The sequence below is a fragment of the Hipposideros armiger genome, unplaced genomic scaffold (assembly GCF_001890085.2).
Source record: "Hipposideros armiger isolate ML-2016 unplaced genomic scaffold, ASM189008v1 scaffold_834, whole genome shotgun sequence".
Lineage (NCBI taxonomy): Eukaryota > Metazoa > Chordata > Mammalia > Chiroptera > Hipposideridae > Hipposideros > Hipposideros armiger.
Genome location: NW_017732184.1, coordinates 334,493 through 348,739, shown reverse-complemented (window position 1 = coordinate 348,739; position 14,247 = coordinate 334,493). Strand labels below are relative to the sequence as shown.

The 14,247-nt window shown below is 40.7% G+C and overlaps 1 protein-coding gene across 5 annotated transcripts in view; it reads right to left on the bottom strand.

Moving 5' to 3' along the window:
• Nucleotides 1-5,860: 5,860 nt before the first annotated feature.
• STK33 (serine/threonine kinase 33) overlaps nt 5,861-14,247 on the bottom strand; it is a 162,015-nt gene continuing 153,628 nt past the window's right edge. For 4 of the 5 annotated variants that reach the window (XM_019629260.1, XM_019629262.1, XM_019629263.1 and 1 more), the window contains one exon: nt 5,862-6,716. In XM_019629260.1, the coding sequence (XP_019484805.1) occupies nt 6,504-6,716 (213 nt within the window). In that variant the 3' untranslated portion in view covers nt 5,862-6,503. Of the gene's footprint in view, nt 6,717-14,247 lie in introns of all 5 variants that reach the window. The other variant, XM_019629261.1, reaches the window with a different exon arrangement.

Here is a 14,247-nt window from a genome sequence, read left to right as displayed (position 1 = left end):
GGGAGTTAGTGGGGTGGGGGGGTGGCAGGCCACACTTGGAAGCCTGGGCTCGCTCTGGAAAAAGACCCAGATGAACTAGAATGAAGAGCCAAGAAATATGTCATCTGAGGAGGAGTCCAAGAGAAGTGAGGATATTTAGATTGGACAAGGCGCACAGGAAAGTGAGGGTCACCTTCGATTCCTGAGGGGCCATTATGTAGCAGAAGGAGTTGACTTTAAATAGTTCCAGAGGGACCAGCGAGGAGCAGGTGTCATTTAATATGAAGACCTTTTCTAGCACTTGCGTGTTTTCAGAGTGGAATTCATCTGCCTGTCATTCCCCTCCAGACAAGCAGAGCATACTGCAGACACAACACCCCTGCCGAGATTTAATGTGGGAGGTGGGGGACACCACAATGCTTCATGGTCAGGAACTGGTATAAAAACACCAGTGACAAGAAAGTTGGTATGAAGCGTAAGTGGATGAGTGACTACGCTTTATACTGATGGGAGGAAGGGTGATTGCTTCTGGAGGGTAAACAATGCCTGTAAAACATTACCCATTTCAGTGGGTTTTAGGCTTTTCTTGCAAAGTTCAAAACAGCAACTCGTTCTCTTCTCCTAGTAGCAGACAACAGACTCGAGAGATGGGCAGCCCGGACAAGAGGGCTGCTACCATTCTTGGCTGCTGGGCCCATTCCAGAGCAAGTTTCCCCGTCCTGCACCAAAGAATGGGCCTGAGCCTTCAGAAACAGGGTGCTGTCAGTGCGAAAAGAAAAAAAAAATCACTCCACCTAACATGAAAGCCACAAGAGAGGGCAGAAGCTAGAGGTATGCGAGGGAGGTGAGGCAGAGAAACGCTCCAGCAGCTGGCTTCTGAGCTCCATATTTTCTGTGGTACAGGTACACATGCCGCCTGATGAAGAATTATGGGAAATCGAAATATTATAGTGACTCCTAACCCCACCACCCTGTGATGGGAATTACGGCCCTCGGCTCCTGGTAAGCATCAATCTGTCACGTCTATACAGGCAGGTCTGTCCAAACCTGGGGAGGCAATGTGTCCTCTCTCTGGTCAAAAACATATTCAAAGGCTTCTAAAGACTACTACTGACAGTGGTCAGTTAGAGCGTTTAGAAATTATTGTTATCCTGCAAAGTCCTGCAGGATTCAGCTCTCCCTGGTATGGTGTGGTTTGGTCTGACTCAAGTTTGTCAATATGCAAAATCATCCTACTCCGTTCTGAAACCTTCAGCCCCAAACTTGCCAAAGCTACCACTGTAGGCTTTTGCTGGGAGACAGAGGTGTTTGCAAGCCCCCTGGCCTTTGGAACTCTGAGATCAAACTTTACAGCAGTCTCAGGCCTCAACTATAATACAAAGGCCCTGAGAGGCACGTAGTATAACAGTGACACACCGTGGCTGGGTTTGGATCTTGGTTCTGCTGCTTCTTAGTTGCCTTGGACATGTTTCTTAACTTTTCTATGCCTTAATTTATTCCTCTGAAGACATAATAGTAGTAACTTCATAGGTTGTTGACAGGATTGAAAGAATACACGTAAAATGCTTAAAATGGTGTCTGGCATGTGGTAAGTACTCTGGAAATATTGCTATTATTTTATAATGACTCTGAAGAAGGGCTTTAGTTAAAAGGCATACCCCTCCCACGAATATAGCTCAAAGTCCAGTTTACCAGGGGACTTCAATTGCTAGTCAACTCAATGTAAACTAGTGCCTGGATCAGGAAACACTGGTTGCCACCTCCACACAGGCCTTCTTCTTTGGGGTCTGGGGAAGGTGTCAGTTATTCCACATCTTCCACCTGCCCTGCCCCGGGGTCAGACTGGAAATGCTGGTTCCGAGGACCATGCAATTGTCCCAGGATGGAGACAACTTTCTGTGCTGATGAGAAGTCTGTCCTAAACAGCTTGGTGTCAGGATCTTGTCTTCAGAGACACATGGGGTGAAAGGGTCCAAGATTGTGTCTCAGTCCCCCAAGGGCGGCAAAATTTATAGAACCTCTGTATCAATGCCAAGGATATGTGCGATCTGGAGAGGCCACAGAATCCAGTTAGGAGAAGTCTGTACTAGCAGGAGAGGGCCGCACGGCATCTGTGACTCTGTCTTCTGGGCCAGGCCAGGAACACTGCACAGAGAGGACGTCCTCTGAGGTCATCACTCTGTGTTCTCTGGGTCCACCTAAGATATCTGAGATGGCACCAGGCCACCGAAAGGGAAAGTCTCTAAGATAGCCAGTGGTGACACAGCAACGGCCCTATTAATCTTCCCAATGTCCCACTGTCACGTGTGTGTGGCTGTTTAAAGTGAGGTCACTGGGCCAGTGGTGGGAATCCCCACCACTCCTGCTGAGAACTGCTCCAGATAATTTAGGGAAATGTGGAGAACTGACAGAGAGAGAACAGAGTTGAGTTAATTATACTAGCAACTGAGGAAGGCAGCCACAAAGATGCAAGACAGACACTGAATATGGCCTTCCTTTGAAGAACAAAGGCAAAGAAAATTGGCTCACCAATGAGAATTAAGTGATAACGATGTACTGAACAGAAATCAAAACCAATTCGAAAGCCAGCTCACTCAGAAAAATACAGGGTCCTGAAGAGTAAAACTGAACTACAGTGAGGCCTCTGAATAGTGAAATTTTTACTTTAAAATGCTTTGTAAGTTGATTTTAGCGCCTGCGGAGATTAAACAAATGCACAGCCCAGGGACACAGCTTCAGGTTGTTTGTGCTGGTGCTACAGGTCCCCTGGAAGCCTCTGCCATGCCCTCAAGTCCACAGCCAGGAAACAGCGAGGACAGCTCATCCCAGGCCATAGGTCCTCTTGGCTGTTACAAGTCACATGTTGCTTTCTTTGGGCTCCCAAAGGCCATGGTATGAATTTAAGACCTAAATGCAAACCTCCTGGGTCTAGACACTCTCGGACTCAGTTGGGCAGTGGTAATTTCTCTTGCTCAGTCTTGGTTCCAACCCCAGGAACATCCCTGCTATCCCTTTCCTCAACCCCTAGTGACCATCAGTTTGTTTCAGGAAGAACTCATTTAGGCTTTCTCTCACTTTACCGGCATTTGGAAGAAGACTGGCAACCACAGACAAAACTGCCCCAGATCAAGAACAATGCAAAACTGACAAGGAAAGGGTCTGGATCCTTTTAATTCCCAGGAGGAGCCAGATGGTACACTCAAATGGGGTAGTTGAGAGTTTAACAAATGGTACCAAGAGAGTTTAGGGAAACGCACAAAGGATGACACAGTACCCCAGGGCAATAGCCCCTGATCTTGGCCCGAAGGGGCAGGAGACACAGCTGGGAGAGAGGCCTACAGAAGGGAAATGCAGTGTATTCCCAGCAGCCCAGCATAAAGGCGCTGAGGGAACTGATGCCTGGACCTGGCTTTCCCGCCCTCTGGTTGCCTGTTGGTGACTCCCACTGACAGAATCCCAGCAAACCCAGAGGCCAGGGGGCCTGTTACTGCTGTCCCTAGAGATCAGCCTCTCTGGGCGGAGCGGACGGAGCAGGGCACAGTGGTTCTGGAAGCGGCAGATGGAAGGTATTCAGCCCAGGGTCATTTCCCAGAGGCCACAGCTTCTTGGTCTCCAGCCAAGTGCAGCCCTTTATGGGACACAACTTCCCTGGCCAATTTCAAAGCTCTGCTTACTGCTGGGAACGCATGTTTGAACAAAGCCTTTATTCTCTATTCCAACAGCAGGCTGGAATTTAAAAAGCTTCATTTTCCAGACTTGCTGCTTTTGATTTGTCCAACCTGGAACTTACATTTTGGAGTCAAATAGAATTATTTAAACAAAGCGTTTCAGTGATAAGCTCAAAATGTTTTGATTTTTTTTTTTTTCCTCCTTTCCTCCTCCCGACACCACATAACACTTCTCCTCAAAATGTAAGGACTGTTCTGTGGCCAACTCTAAAAATCACAGCCTCTCTCAGCTCCCATTCCCCCCGGGCCTTTGTTTCTTCAGCCTGTGTCTTCGACTGGGTGTGCTTGTGCCCAGGCCAGGGGAGGGCCCAGTCCTACCTAGCTGGCCTGGAGCAACGTGCTGTGGTGGGGCTGTGCCGCCCTCCTCCGACTCCTGCTTCCAGGTCTGGCGGAACCACAGGCTGTCATCCAGTCAGTGTTCTTTATTCATTACTCGCACGTCTTCTTTTTGTCCCCCCCCCCACTCCCAACCCATTTTCCTTTCTTCTCTGATTTAAGCCCTTCTCTGATAGCATCTTCTTCTTGTCCTCAGCCTAACTTCTCCCCACCCCCAAGCCTGCATTTATCTTGCATCATATCCCTCCTGCCTTAACTTGTCTGTTATTTTTAAGTTGGAATGTGGATCAGCATTTGCATTTCCTGTAAATAACACCTGTAAATAGCACTGTCCTAGGGAGAGTGTGTCCCTCGGGGTCACACAAAGCCCTGCCCTCCATGCCGTAATGCAGGTGTCAGGGATTGTTGCCAGTTACCAATACCTTGGAGTTGGCCTGTCAATCACCAAAAACCATCCTGAAACAGAAGAGCTGCTTTTTTTCACAGCCATGAAAGCAAAAGGAGAAAGCAAGGCCATATACCCCCAAATATGAAAGAGGTACAAACGGTTGGAAAACCAAGCTCAGACATAGCCTGGCCCAAGTTTGTTTCACACAAATAAATAAAAATAATACGAAAATTCCCTTTAGAAAGACTGAGCTAAGTTTGTGTCAAAATGGTTGTACTTCAATAAAATGAAGGCCCAATTGTACACATCTTTACAGTAGGAGGATGGTTGGACTGGCCTGGTGCTGGGTGGGAAAAGGTGCAGATACACTAAAAGGTTAGAACATGACTTCACCTTTCACTTAAGAGCTTAGTTCTGGACCTCTGCTCAAGCTTACTGAGCGGAATCACTAATTTAAGACCAAAGAGAAATGTGGATAGAAATTGGAATAGCACTCAATTTTACAACAGAATTCTCTGTGATACAAAAGATTGTATGATACTATGCAAGTAAGAACATTTTGAATACACAGAATATTCCATTTTCCAGGCCAGGAGAGGAACAGAATCAAAACCACCATCTTGATTGGCTTTTCTGCAGAGACCAGCAGCCAGCTCTCCCCTTTGCCAACAGGAGAACCAGTGGGGAAAGGACACCCCAGAACTAATGAGGCCAGGACACAGCATATGCTCCTCCCAGACTGGCCCCTTACACCCGGAGAGAAGGCTTAAAGCTTGGGAGATGGTTTACGGGCTCCTAACGGGTCTGGAAGTGATAATTAGTAAGGCAGAGAGACTTGAAGAAGCTATGTCAACTCCAGTTTTAAAATTAAGTCTAGACAATCTACGCCTTGGCTGGCAGATTCCTCCAGGCGAAGCACAATGAAGGCACTAAGAAAATGCCGGCAGAACCACTGAGCCAGGGGTAACACAGATCAGTGTTACGCATTCAGAAGCACAACTGCGTCTTTCAAATTAATTGCAGAGGCGTATCTACTACCGTTAGCCACTGAGCGAATTTATGTGCAACCAGTACATGCTCAGCTGGCCAGGTGTGGGTCATTATGGAGGCCTAAAGGACAATCCCATGCAGGGAGGGTTGGGATGAAACTAGGTGACTCTATAAAGGTAACAGCAAATGCAAACTACTCTTTTGGAATTTGTTTGGAAGGCCAAGCGAAGCATCTATCCACCCAGTTTGACCTGGGATGGCAAAATTATTTGCCTAGGTGGAAGAAGATACCTCCAATACTAAGAGTGATGATGTGTTTTCCCCTGTATCGCACCTCATGACCTTCCCCAAAGATGTGTGTCCCTCCCTTCGCAGCAGCCAGCCAAGCTCGTAATTTGCAGAGGGGCTTAGAGGACCTTATTATAGTCACTTCTTGTTAACATAAAAATTAATGTGCATGGGTAACATCTGTCTTTTATTGATTCAATCAATACATTGGGAATTTAGCAGCAAGTTAATGGCAAGCAGTTACAAAATCTCCTATTTTTCTACATTTAAAATAAATTGTCTTAAACAATCCGATAGCAACCTACAATCACAAGAACACGTGTGAATGGCCGAAGCACTTGTGCTGTTGTGCCCATGGTAAATTTCTTAGTAATTTCCTAACGAAGTCTTCTAGCACAAACTGCACCTAATTATTAGGAACCTCCATGACCACATTTGGCTGTCACGCTCCCCTATAAAAACTGTGCCTAAATTTAAGAATGTGAAGTAAAACTGAGCAAGTATGCCCGCAGCCTCACTCCGAGGGCACCTGCTGCTCTAAACAACATTTGAAAACATCTCGAGTTGACGTCAGCCCCAGCCCGCCATCAACCCTGCTGGTGGCTGTCCTTGAACACCACGCAGCGTGGAGATAACCGGCTTCAATTCTAAGCTGGTGCAAACACACCGCAGGGCTCAGTGGAGCTAAAATGCTAAAAGCTAGGCATCGGACTGTCCTTTTCCCCTCCTATTCTCTCCTTTTAGCACTACAAAGTGCAGCTCTGTTTTTGTATTATTCAGCACTGGAGGGAATCTTAGAGTTTCTTTTTGGTTCTAGATAGCGCAAGGGGCTTAGCAGTGTCTTTGGTGGTCGCCCCTCGGCTGGAAGTCACAAGGGACTTCTCTATTTCTCCCTTGATTTCGGCTGGTAGGAGTCTGCCAGATGCGGAATTTGAACAGCCCATGTCCACGTTGTCCATATTTTCCTTCTTACCGGTCACAGGAACTTTCTTTTTATAAGCAGTGGGCTAGAAATAAAAGACCTGGATTAATTTTCAGATACAAAGCAATTTACATCAATTCAAAGAAGCAAGGGACTACGAAATTGTCCAGGATTTGTAAGTCGAGCACTCTTTAGGATGTGAGATATAAACTAATCACATTGTCAACGTGCTATTTATTAAATGCCAAAGGAAGCTCCTTTAGTACCTTCAAGAAAATGGAATTGTTCAGTGTTTGGTGTAGAGCAAACTCGAGGTACAATTTCAGATCCTCTGCCAGGCGAAATGAAAGTAAATGTCTGGTAACATTTGCATAGGGACGTCCCCTTGGATGTAACTGTATGCATAGTACCTATACAGATTCCTAGACAAGTTTTGACATCTATATGGATACCCTGCCAAGTACATCATGATTGTTCTTTCTAACCTGGGGACCAAGTTGTTTCATGGGGCCCACTCCTTACATTCTCTGCGTTGATTCCAGGCACCGGCTTCTAATCCCAGTCACACCACATGGGCAGGCCTAAAGGCCTCGAGGAGTCTTGAGGCCTCACTGTTAAATGGGGAAGTGGTCCTTTCACATGTGCTACATGGGTTTCCTATGAGAATGAACTGAGGTGGTGGCCATGAAAGGACTTTGTGAGCTTTAAAGCACAAAAACAAGTAGCACAAATACAAACAATTGTATATTCTCGGGTCACCTCACCTCACAGTAGGGAAATGGTCTCTAATCCTGTCACGAGGGAAGCAGAGTCTATTTTGACCTTAGACCCATCTTAAAAGTGATCACTTCTAGTTAAATTAAGCAGAGCATAGAGCTCTAAAAGAGCAGAGACTGTCTCAGGACCTACACAAAGCAGCGTGGGGGACAAGACAGGGGGGTATAGACACAGCAAGTTCTCATTCACACAGAGTAATCTGGGAAAGGGCTCATAGGCTTAATACTCTGGTTAACTGAAAGTTAGCATACATGTGAGCTAATAATCAGGTTAGCAATCTTCAAAGAATGTGAAAAGATTACACGTAACACAAACTAATAAACCTGGTGTTTCTCTGATCATTCAGGCTTTTGTGATACAAGTGACCATGTTTTATACACAGTAGTCGCACTTAATATATATTTATTTGTCCAGTGAATAAATGGCTTCCTGGGGCTGAAGCAAAACTTCAGGTCATTAAGCGATTTGGGGGTACCTGTATTTCAAGAAAGAGAACATTTACCTGCTGTTTGCATATTGCAGACAGTCCTTAAATATGTGCCTCTTCAGAACATCATGCATGTGTGACTTTATAAGGGTGTAGACTAATTTTCGAGCTGGTAATTTTGTACAATGAAAAATTAATTTGTATAAATTTGGAAATGTAAACAGGCCCTTTTCTCCATAGATTTTTTTTTCCCCCAAGAAAATTTCTGGGTTGTTTCTCTGTGTAATTTCAAGAAACAGAAAGACTTGAAGTGCATTAGCATTCAGTAAAACAGGCTGCAACACTGAAAACTCCTTCTGTGCAGCAACAGAGAGAGACAGTACAATGCTCAGATGTTCTAGTATCTGGCTGAAGCTAAGTTGCTTTGTTTAGTACAGTCCTGGTCCCGAAGACATGAAACCAATCTTGGAAGTTTCAATTCATAAATGCTTAATTCACTTGACATATAAATCCTATTAAAAGGTGAATCTAAGTGTAAGCCTCTCTCTTTTGACATTTCCACCTCTTATCATCCAAATCACTGAGGAAATGTCTTTCAGCATGTCCACTACAGCAAATATTATATAGAATAGGAATAAGACTCAGTCATTTTCTTTTTAATGCATTCATATTCCTATCTGGTTTAATGTTTCCATTCTTCTAAACTCTTCCATTTGTTAATTAGTGTACTTGCACACGTTAAACTTTTGCTCTTACCAGCAACATAGAAGTGCCTGTTTTTGTTATTTGTTTTCAAACTGGTATTTAATACATGTTAAAACAAGTATTGTCAACCATATTCTATCTGAGCTCCAAAATCGGCCTAAAACTGGCTGCACTGAAACAAATCCCAACATTTTTTCCTTTACTCCCTGGTAACATCAATGCAAATCTATTGGGTTGTCAGAAAAGTCATGACATATTTTTTCTATGTTTTTCGTCGCAAAAATGTGTGATGACTTTTCTGACAACCCAATACCTTTACGAAAAAAAATTTTTTTCTTTTTTTTTTTGGTTAGGGTTAGGGACAGCATTAGGGTTAGGGTTAGGGTTAGGGACACGGTTAGGTTAGGGTTAGGATTAGGTTTAGAGTTAGGGACAGGGTTGGGTTAGGGTTAGGGTTAATGACAGGGTTAGTGTTAGGGCCAGGGTTAGGGTTAGGCTTAGGATTAGGGTTAGGATTAGGGTTAGGTTTAGGGACAGGTTTAGGGTTAGGCACAGCGTTAGGGTTACCTTTATGCAAATGTTTATTGCAAATGCTTACAGGCTCTGTGCATATATGTGCACCTTGTAAAATACTATACATGTGTGTACTTTACCATTTCTCTCTCCTAATTTGCAGTTTCACTAAGTTTAGGAATCAGAATCATAAGAGCTTTCCTAAAGCCTGAGTCTCCCCTCTTAAATGTCCCCTCATGGAAACCGTTCCCTGACGCTAACAAAACATGGACACAGGAGGGCTGTCATGGGGCCTTTTAGGCAGCGCTGTAACTTTCTTCACTAAGAGCCAAGTCTTTCATCTCCTTGGAACAGAAACAGCCACGGAAAATTCTAGCTGCCAGGCTTTTCTCTAGGAACATGAACAAATCTCAATTTTTCAGTGATAGAGATTTTAGGTTATAGATTATCTAAATTTTAGTTTCTCTTTTTCTTTTCTCATAGTTGATAGGATTCCTCAGAGCGCTATGCTGTCACTGATGCAATTTGAAAGTTTTATGAGTAATAGACAGAGAAATGAAAAGTGAAATTGCCAAGGTTATAGGAGTTAAGAAGATCTTCCAAGTCATGAAAGACAAATAGAAGGTGGTGAACTCTCATAACACTGTACAAAGGGAGAGGAAGATGAGAGAAGAATTTCAATATTCAGTTCTAGGGAGAAAGACTAAATAATCATTATGAGACTGTTGGCCATCATTAATCAATTCAAGAGTGTGGATCTAAAAATCATTGTAGACTATTCTCCAAAGATACTGGCATACTATTTCACAGTGACCAAGAAAACCTGGTTATCAACAGCAAACATCTTAGAAGTCAAAGAAAAAAATTCTTCTACCCTTATATAAAATCATGAAGAATTCATACCTGAAACAGTACAACAGCTTGAACAGATATAAAAAGACAAAAGAAAGTTTACGAATAGAGATTCATATGATTAATAGGTGGAGGTTTCTTTATAAGAGAGTTCTTCAGTCTAAAAATATAAAAAATTAGAGGAAAAATACAATCACAATCTATAAAATGAAGAAAGGGAAGCTCTCAGCACTGGCGCTAGACAGCATTTGGGGTGCTGCAGTCAGGATGGTTATTACACCCGGGCTTCCCCAAGCAGCACTCCGATTGTTCCTCACTTTGACAGTGTTACCATTTGGGGCTGTTGAAGAATAGTCAGTCCTACTGGAGGCAGAAAATGGAAAAGATGACCTTACAAGGTTTCTTTCAGTTCCATCGTTTAGTAATTCAGTACCCTTGGCCTGATTTCTCCAGCTCGCATTACTAACCTCTAAAAGGGGGCTCCATGTGTGGAAGGGGAGATATGTAACAAGAAAACTGGGCTAAATATACATATTTCATTATCCGCTGGCATAACTTGAACTTGATGAACTCATCTGGAGATAATGGATGCAAAACCTGGAAGCTCTAGGCATAGCCCTGAAAGTGAATACCAGTGCATGATTACTAGAAACTGTTACCATTTCTCTGAATTTTGAGTAAAGTATATGCTATTTAAGTAAAGTGGTTTATCACCATAGCAACCATTTCTAGAGTCACACACTCAAATTATAGGCCTGCCCAAGGTCCAAGTGACAGAACATTCTGATACAAATGTTCAGCTATAGTTTTGTTTGCAATGGTCATCACTTTCTCTCACATTCCTGTGGTATTCAGAAGGAAGGGGGGGGAAAAAGGGAAGAAGAAAAATTGACTTCCAAATTTATAGTTTTCTTTTAGAAGGCTTCCCACATAAAGAGCTGGGCCTTCTATGGAGATAATGAGAATAAAATCTAACTTGCAAATTAGAGAAAGATGTAAATGTCTCTCTTTTCTTTTCAATTAAATTTATATACAGTACAATGTACAAATTTCAAGTGTACAGTTTGATGAGTTTTGACAATGCACAATGCATAGACCTGTATAACCAACACCCCAATCAAGAAGTAGCACCATTTCCCAGAAAGTTCCCTCATGCCACTCCTAGTCAACCCCTCACATTCTGGGGCTCGAAGTGTCCTGACATTTTTCAAGATCAATTACTTTTGTGTTTTCTAAAACTTTACATAAATGAAATACAGTATGGACTCTTTTGTGTCTGACTTCTTTTACTTAACATGGTTTTTTAATTGAAATTTCTATTACGGTAATTATAGATTCTCATTATAACATATGTTTTTGACATTCATTCATGTATTAGTATTTTTATTGCCACGTAGTATTCCATTGTATGGATATACCACAATTTGTTTATTCATTCTTCTGTTAATGGATATTTGGGCTGTTTTCAGTTTGGGGCTGTTTATATATAAAGCTGCTATAAACATACTCTACAAATCCTTTTTTGAACTTACATTTGGGATTGCTGGGTAAATGCTAAGTAAATGCTTAACTTTATAAATAACTGCCCAACTGTATTCCAAAGGATGTATACCATTTTCCATTCCCACCAGCAATGTAGGAAAACTCCAGTTACTCTAATATTTGCAAAATTTGGACTTGCCAATCTTTTTAAATTTGGCCATTCTATAAAGACTATGTAGTGATAGATCATTATGGCTTTTCCTGATATCATTTGCATTTTCCTGATGACTAATGATGTTACACTTTTCATATGCTTATTGATTACTTATATATCTTCCTATCTGAAGTGTCTGTTCAAGCCTTATGCTTAGTTTTAAAATTGGTTTGCCTGATTATTGTTATTGAGTTTTAGGAATCATCTCATATTCTGGATATAAGTTCTTTGTTAATATTTTCTCCCTTTCTGTGGCTTGCCTATTCCTCTTCTTCGTATGTTTTAGATAGGCAAATGTGTTTACTTTTGATGAAGTCCATTTTATCCATTTTTTAAAGTGCTCTCTGTGTTCTAAGAAATCTACTTTCTCTGGTTGACAGATATTCTCCCATGTTTTCTCCTAGGAGCTTTGTAATTTAGCTTTTAGATTTAGATCTATTATCTATTTCAAACTAATTTTTGTAAGCTAGGGGATCAAAGTTCATTTTTTTCCATGTAAATATCCTATTATTCCAGCACCATTTATTGAAAAAACTATCCTTTCCTCAATTGAATGGATTTGAAACCTCTGTCAAAAATCAATTGACTACATAAGTATGGATCAAAATCTTGACTTTGATTTTATTTTATTGAGCTATTTATTTGTCTGTTCTTACACCAATACCACACAGTACTGATAACTGTAGCTATATAGTAAATGTTGAAATCAGGTCACGTAAGTTCTCTAACTTTGTTCTTTTTAGGTTATTTTAGCTATTCTAGGTCTTACATATTTTCAAATAAATTTTAGAATCATCTTGTTAATTTCTAACAAAAAAGAAAGCCCTACATTTCAATTGGGATTGCTCTAAAGTTGTAAATCAATTTGGGGAGAACTGACATCTTAATAGTATCAGATCTTCCAAATCAATGAACATGGTATATTTCTCCATATACTTGTTTTCTTCAATTTCACTCAGCAATATGTTGTAGGTTTTGGTATAAATATTTTACACATTTTGTTAAATTTATCACTAAATATTTTATGTTTTGCAGTAATATTTTAAGTGGTATTTAAAATTTTTGTTTTCCAAGTGGTCATTGCTAATATGTAACAATACAATTGATTTTTGTATACACAGCTCTTGCATCCTGCAACCTGTTTAGTTCACTTTTTCTAAATTCCTTGAAATTGTCTATGTACACAATCACATCATCTGAAAATAGAGAAAGTTTTATTCTTCCTTTTCCAGCTATATAAATGTATTTCTTTTACTTGTCTTGTTGCATTGGCTAAGACCTCTAGCACAATGTTAAAGAGGAGTACAAAGACCATCTTTGTTTTTCTCTTCAGTGGGAAAGTGTTCAATATACAAATATAACCTCTAAGAATGATATTAGCTTTAGAGGGTTTTTTGGGGTAAAAAAAATCCCTTAATGTGTAAAAGAAATTCCCATCTATTCCTACTCTGCTGAGGGTTTTTCTCATGTTTGATTGTCAAATTTTATCAATTTTTTTTCAAAATTAATGAGATAATTTTATGGCTTTTCTCCTTTACCTGAATTACATTGGTTGATTCTTGGATATTAATCCAAATATACATTCCTGGAATATGCTGTATGCTTGGTCATGATGCATTACCCTTTTTATATATTTCTGGATTCAGTTTGCTAATATCGAGTTTGGGATTTTTTGTGTCTATATTCATGAGAGATATTGGCTAGTAATTTTCTTTTCCTGTAATACCCCTGTCATGTTTCATATTAATGTTATGCTTGCCTTATAACTGTATTGGGAAATATTCTCAAGAGTTTGTGTAACAAGCTTTGTCTTCTTCCTTCTTTAAATATTTGGAAGAATTAACCAGTGAAATTATTTAGAACTAGTTTTCTTTATCGGAAAGTTCTTAAAGACTCAATTTTAAAAATAAATATAGAACTATTTAGATTTTCTATTTTTGTGTATTTGTTTTGGTGGGTTTTTTTAAAGGCATTTGACCATTTCGTATAAATTTTCCAATTTACTGACATTAAGTCATTTACAATATTCTCTTTTTAAAATCATTTCCTCCATTTTTGTTGAGAGAGTACTTGATTTGCTTTTTTTTCCCCCTACCTTGCTGAAATGAAAGATTATATCTCATTATTAGTGTTACTGTTTTAAAGTCAACATTATTTTATATTTATTTGTGTTATTTACTCTTGCCAATGCCCATTGTACCTTCCTACAGTTCAGTATTTCCATCTGGGATCATTTTCTTTTACCTTGAAATTTTTCTTTTAGTATCTCTTATGGTAAAATATGCTGGTAACAAATTCACTCATCTTCTACATACCTGAAAACACTTTTATTTTATCTTTATTTTTGAAGGAAATTACCACTAGATAAAAAATTCTGAGTTGGCAGCTTTTTTGTTTTGTTTTGCTTTCTATTTAGCACTTAAACAATGTCATTGCATTGTCTTCTAGCTCCCACTATTTTTGTTGATATGTCAGATGTTACTTGTTTGATGGCACTGTGTCTTTACCTTCTCCCCATCACAGCCCCAACTGGATACTTTTATAATTTTCTCTCTTTGGTATAAAAAATTAGAGAAAAGTATTCAAAGCAACCACAGACACCATAAAGTAATGACAGATGCCTGAAAGGAGATAGCCAGAGAAGGG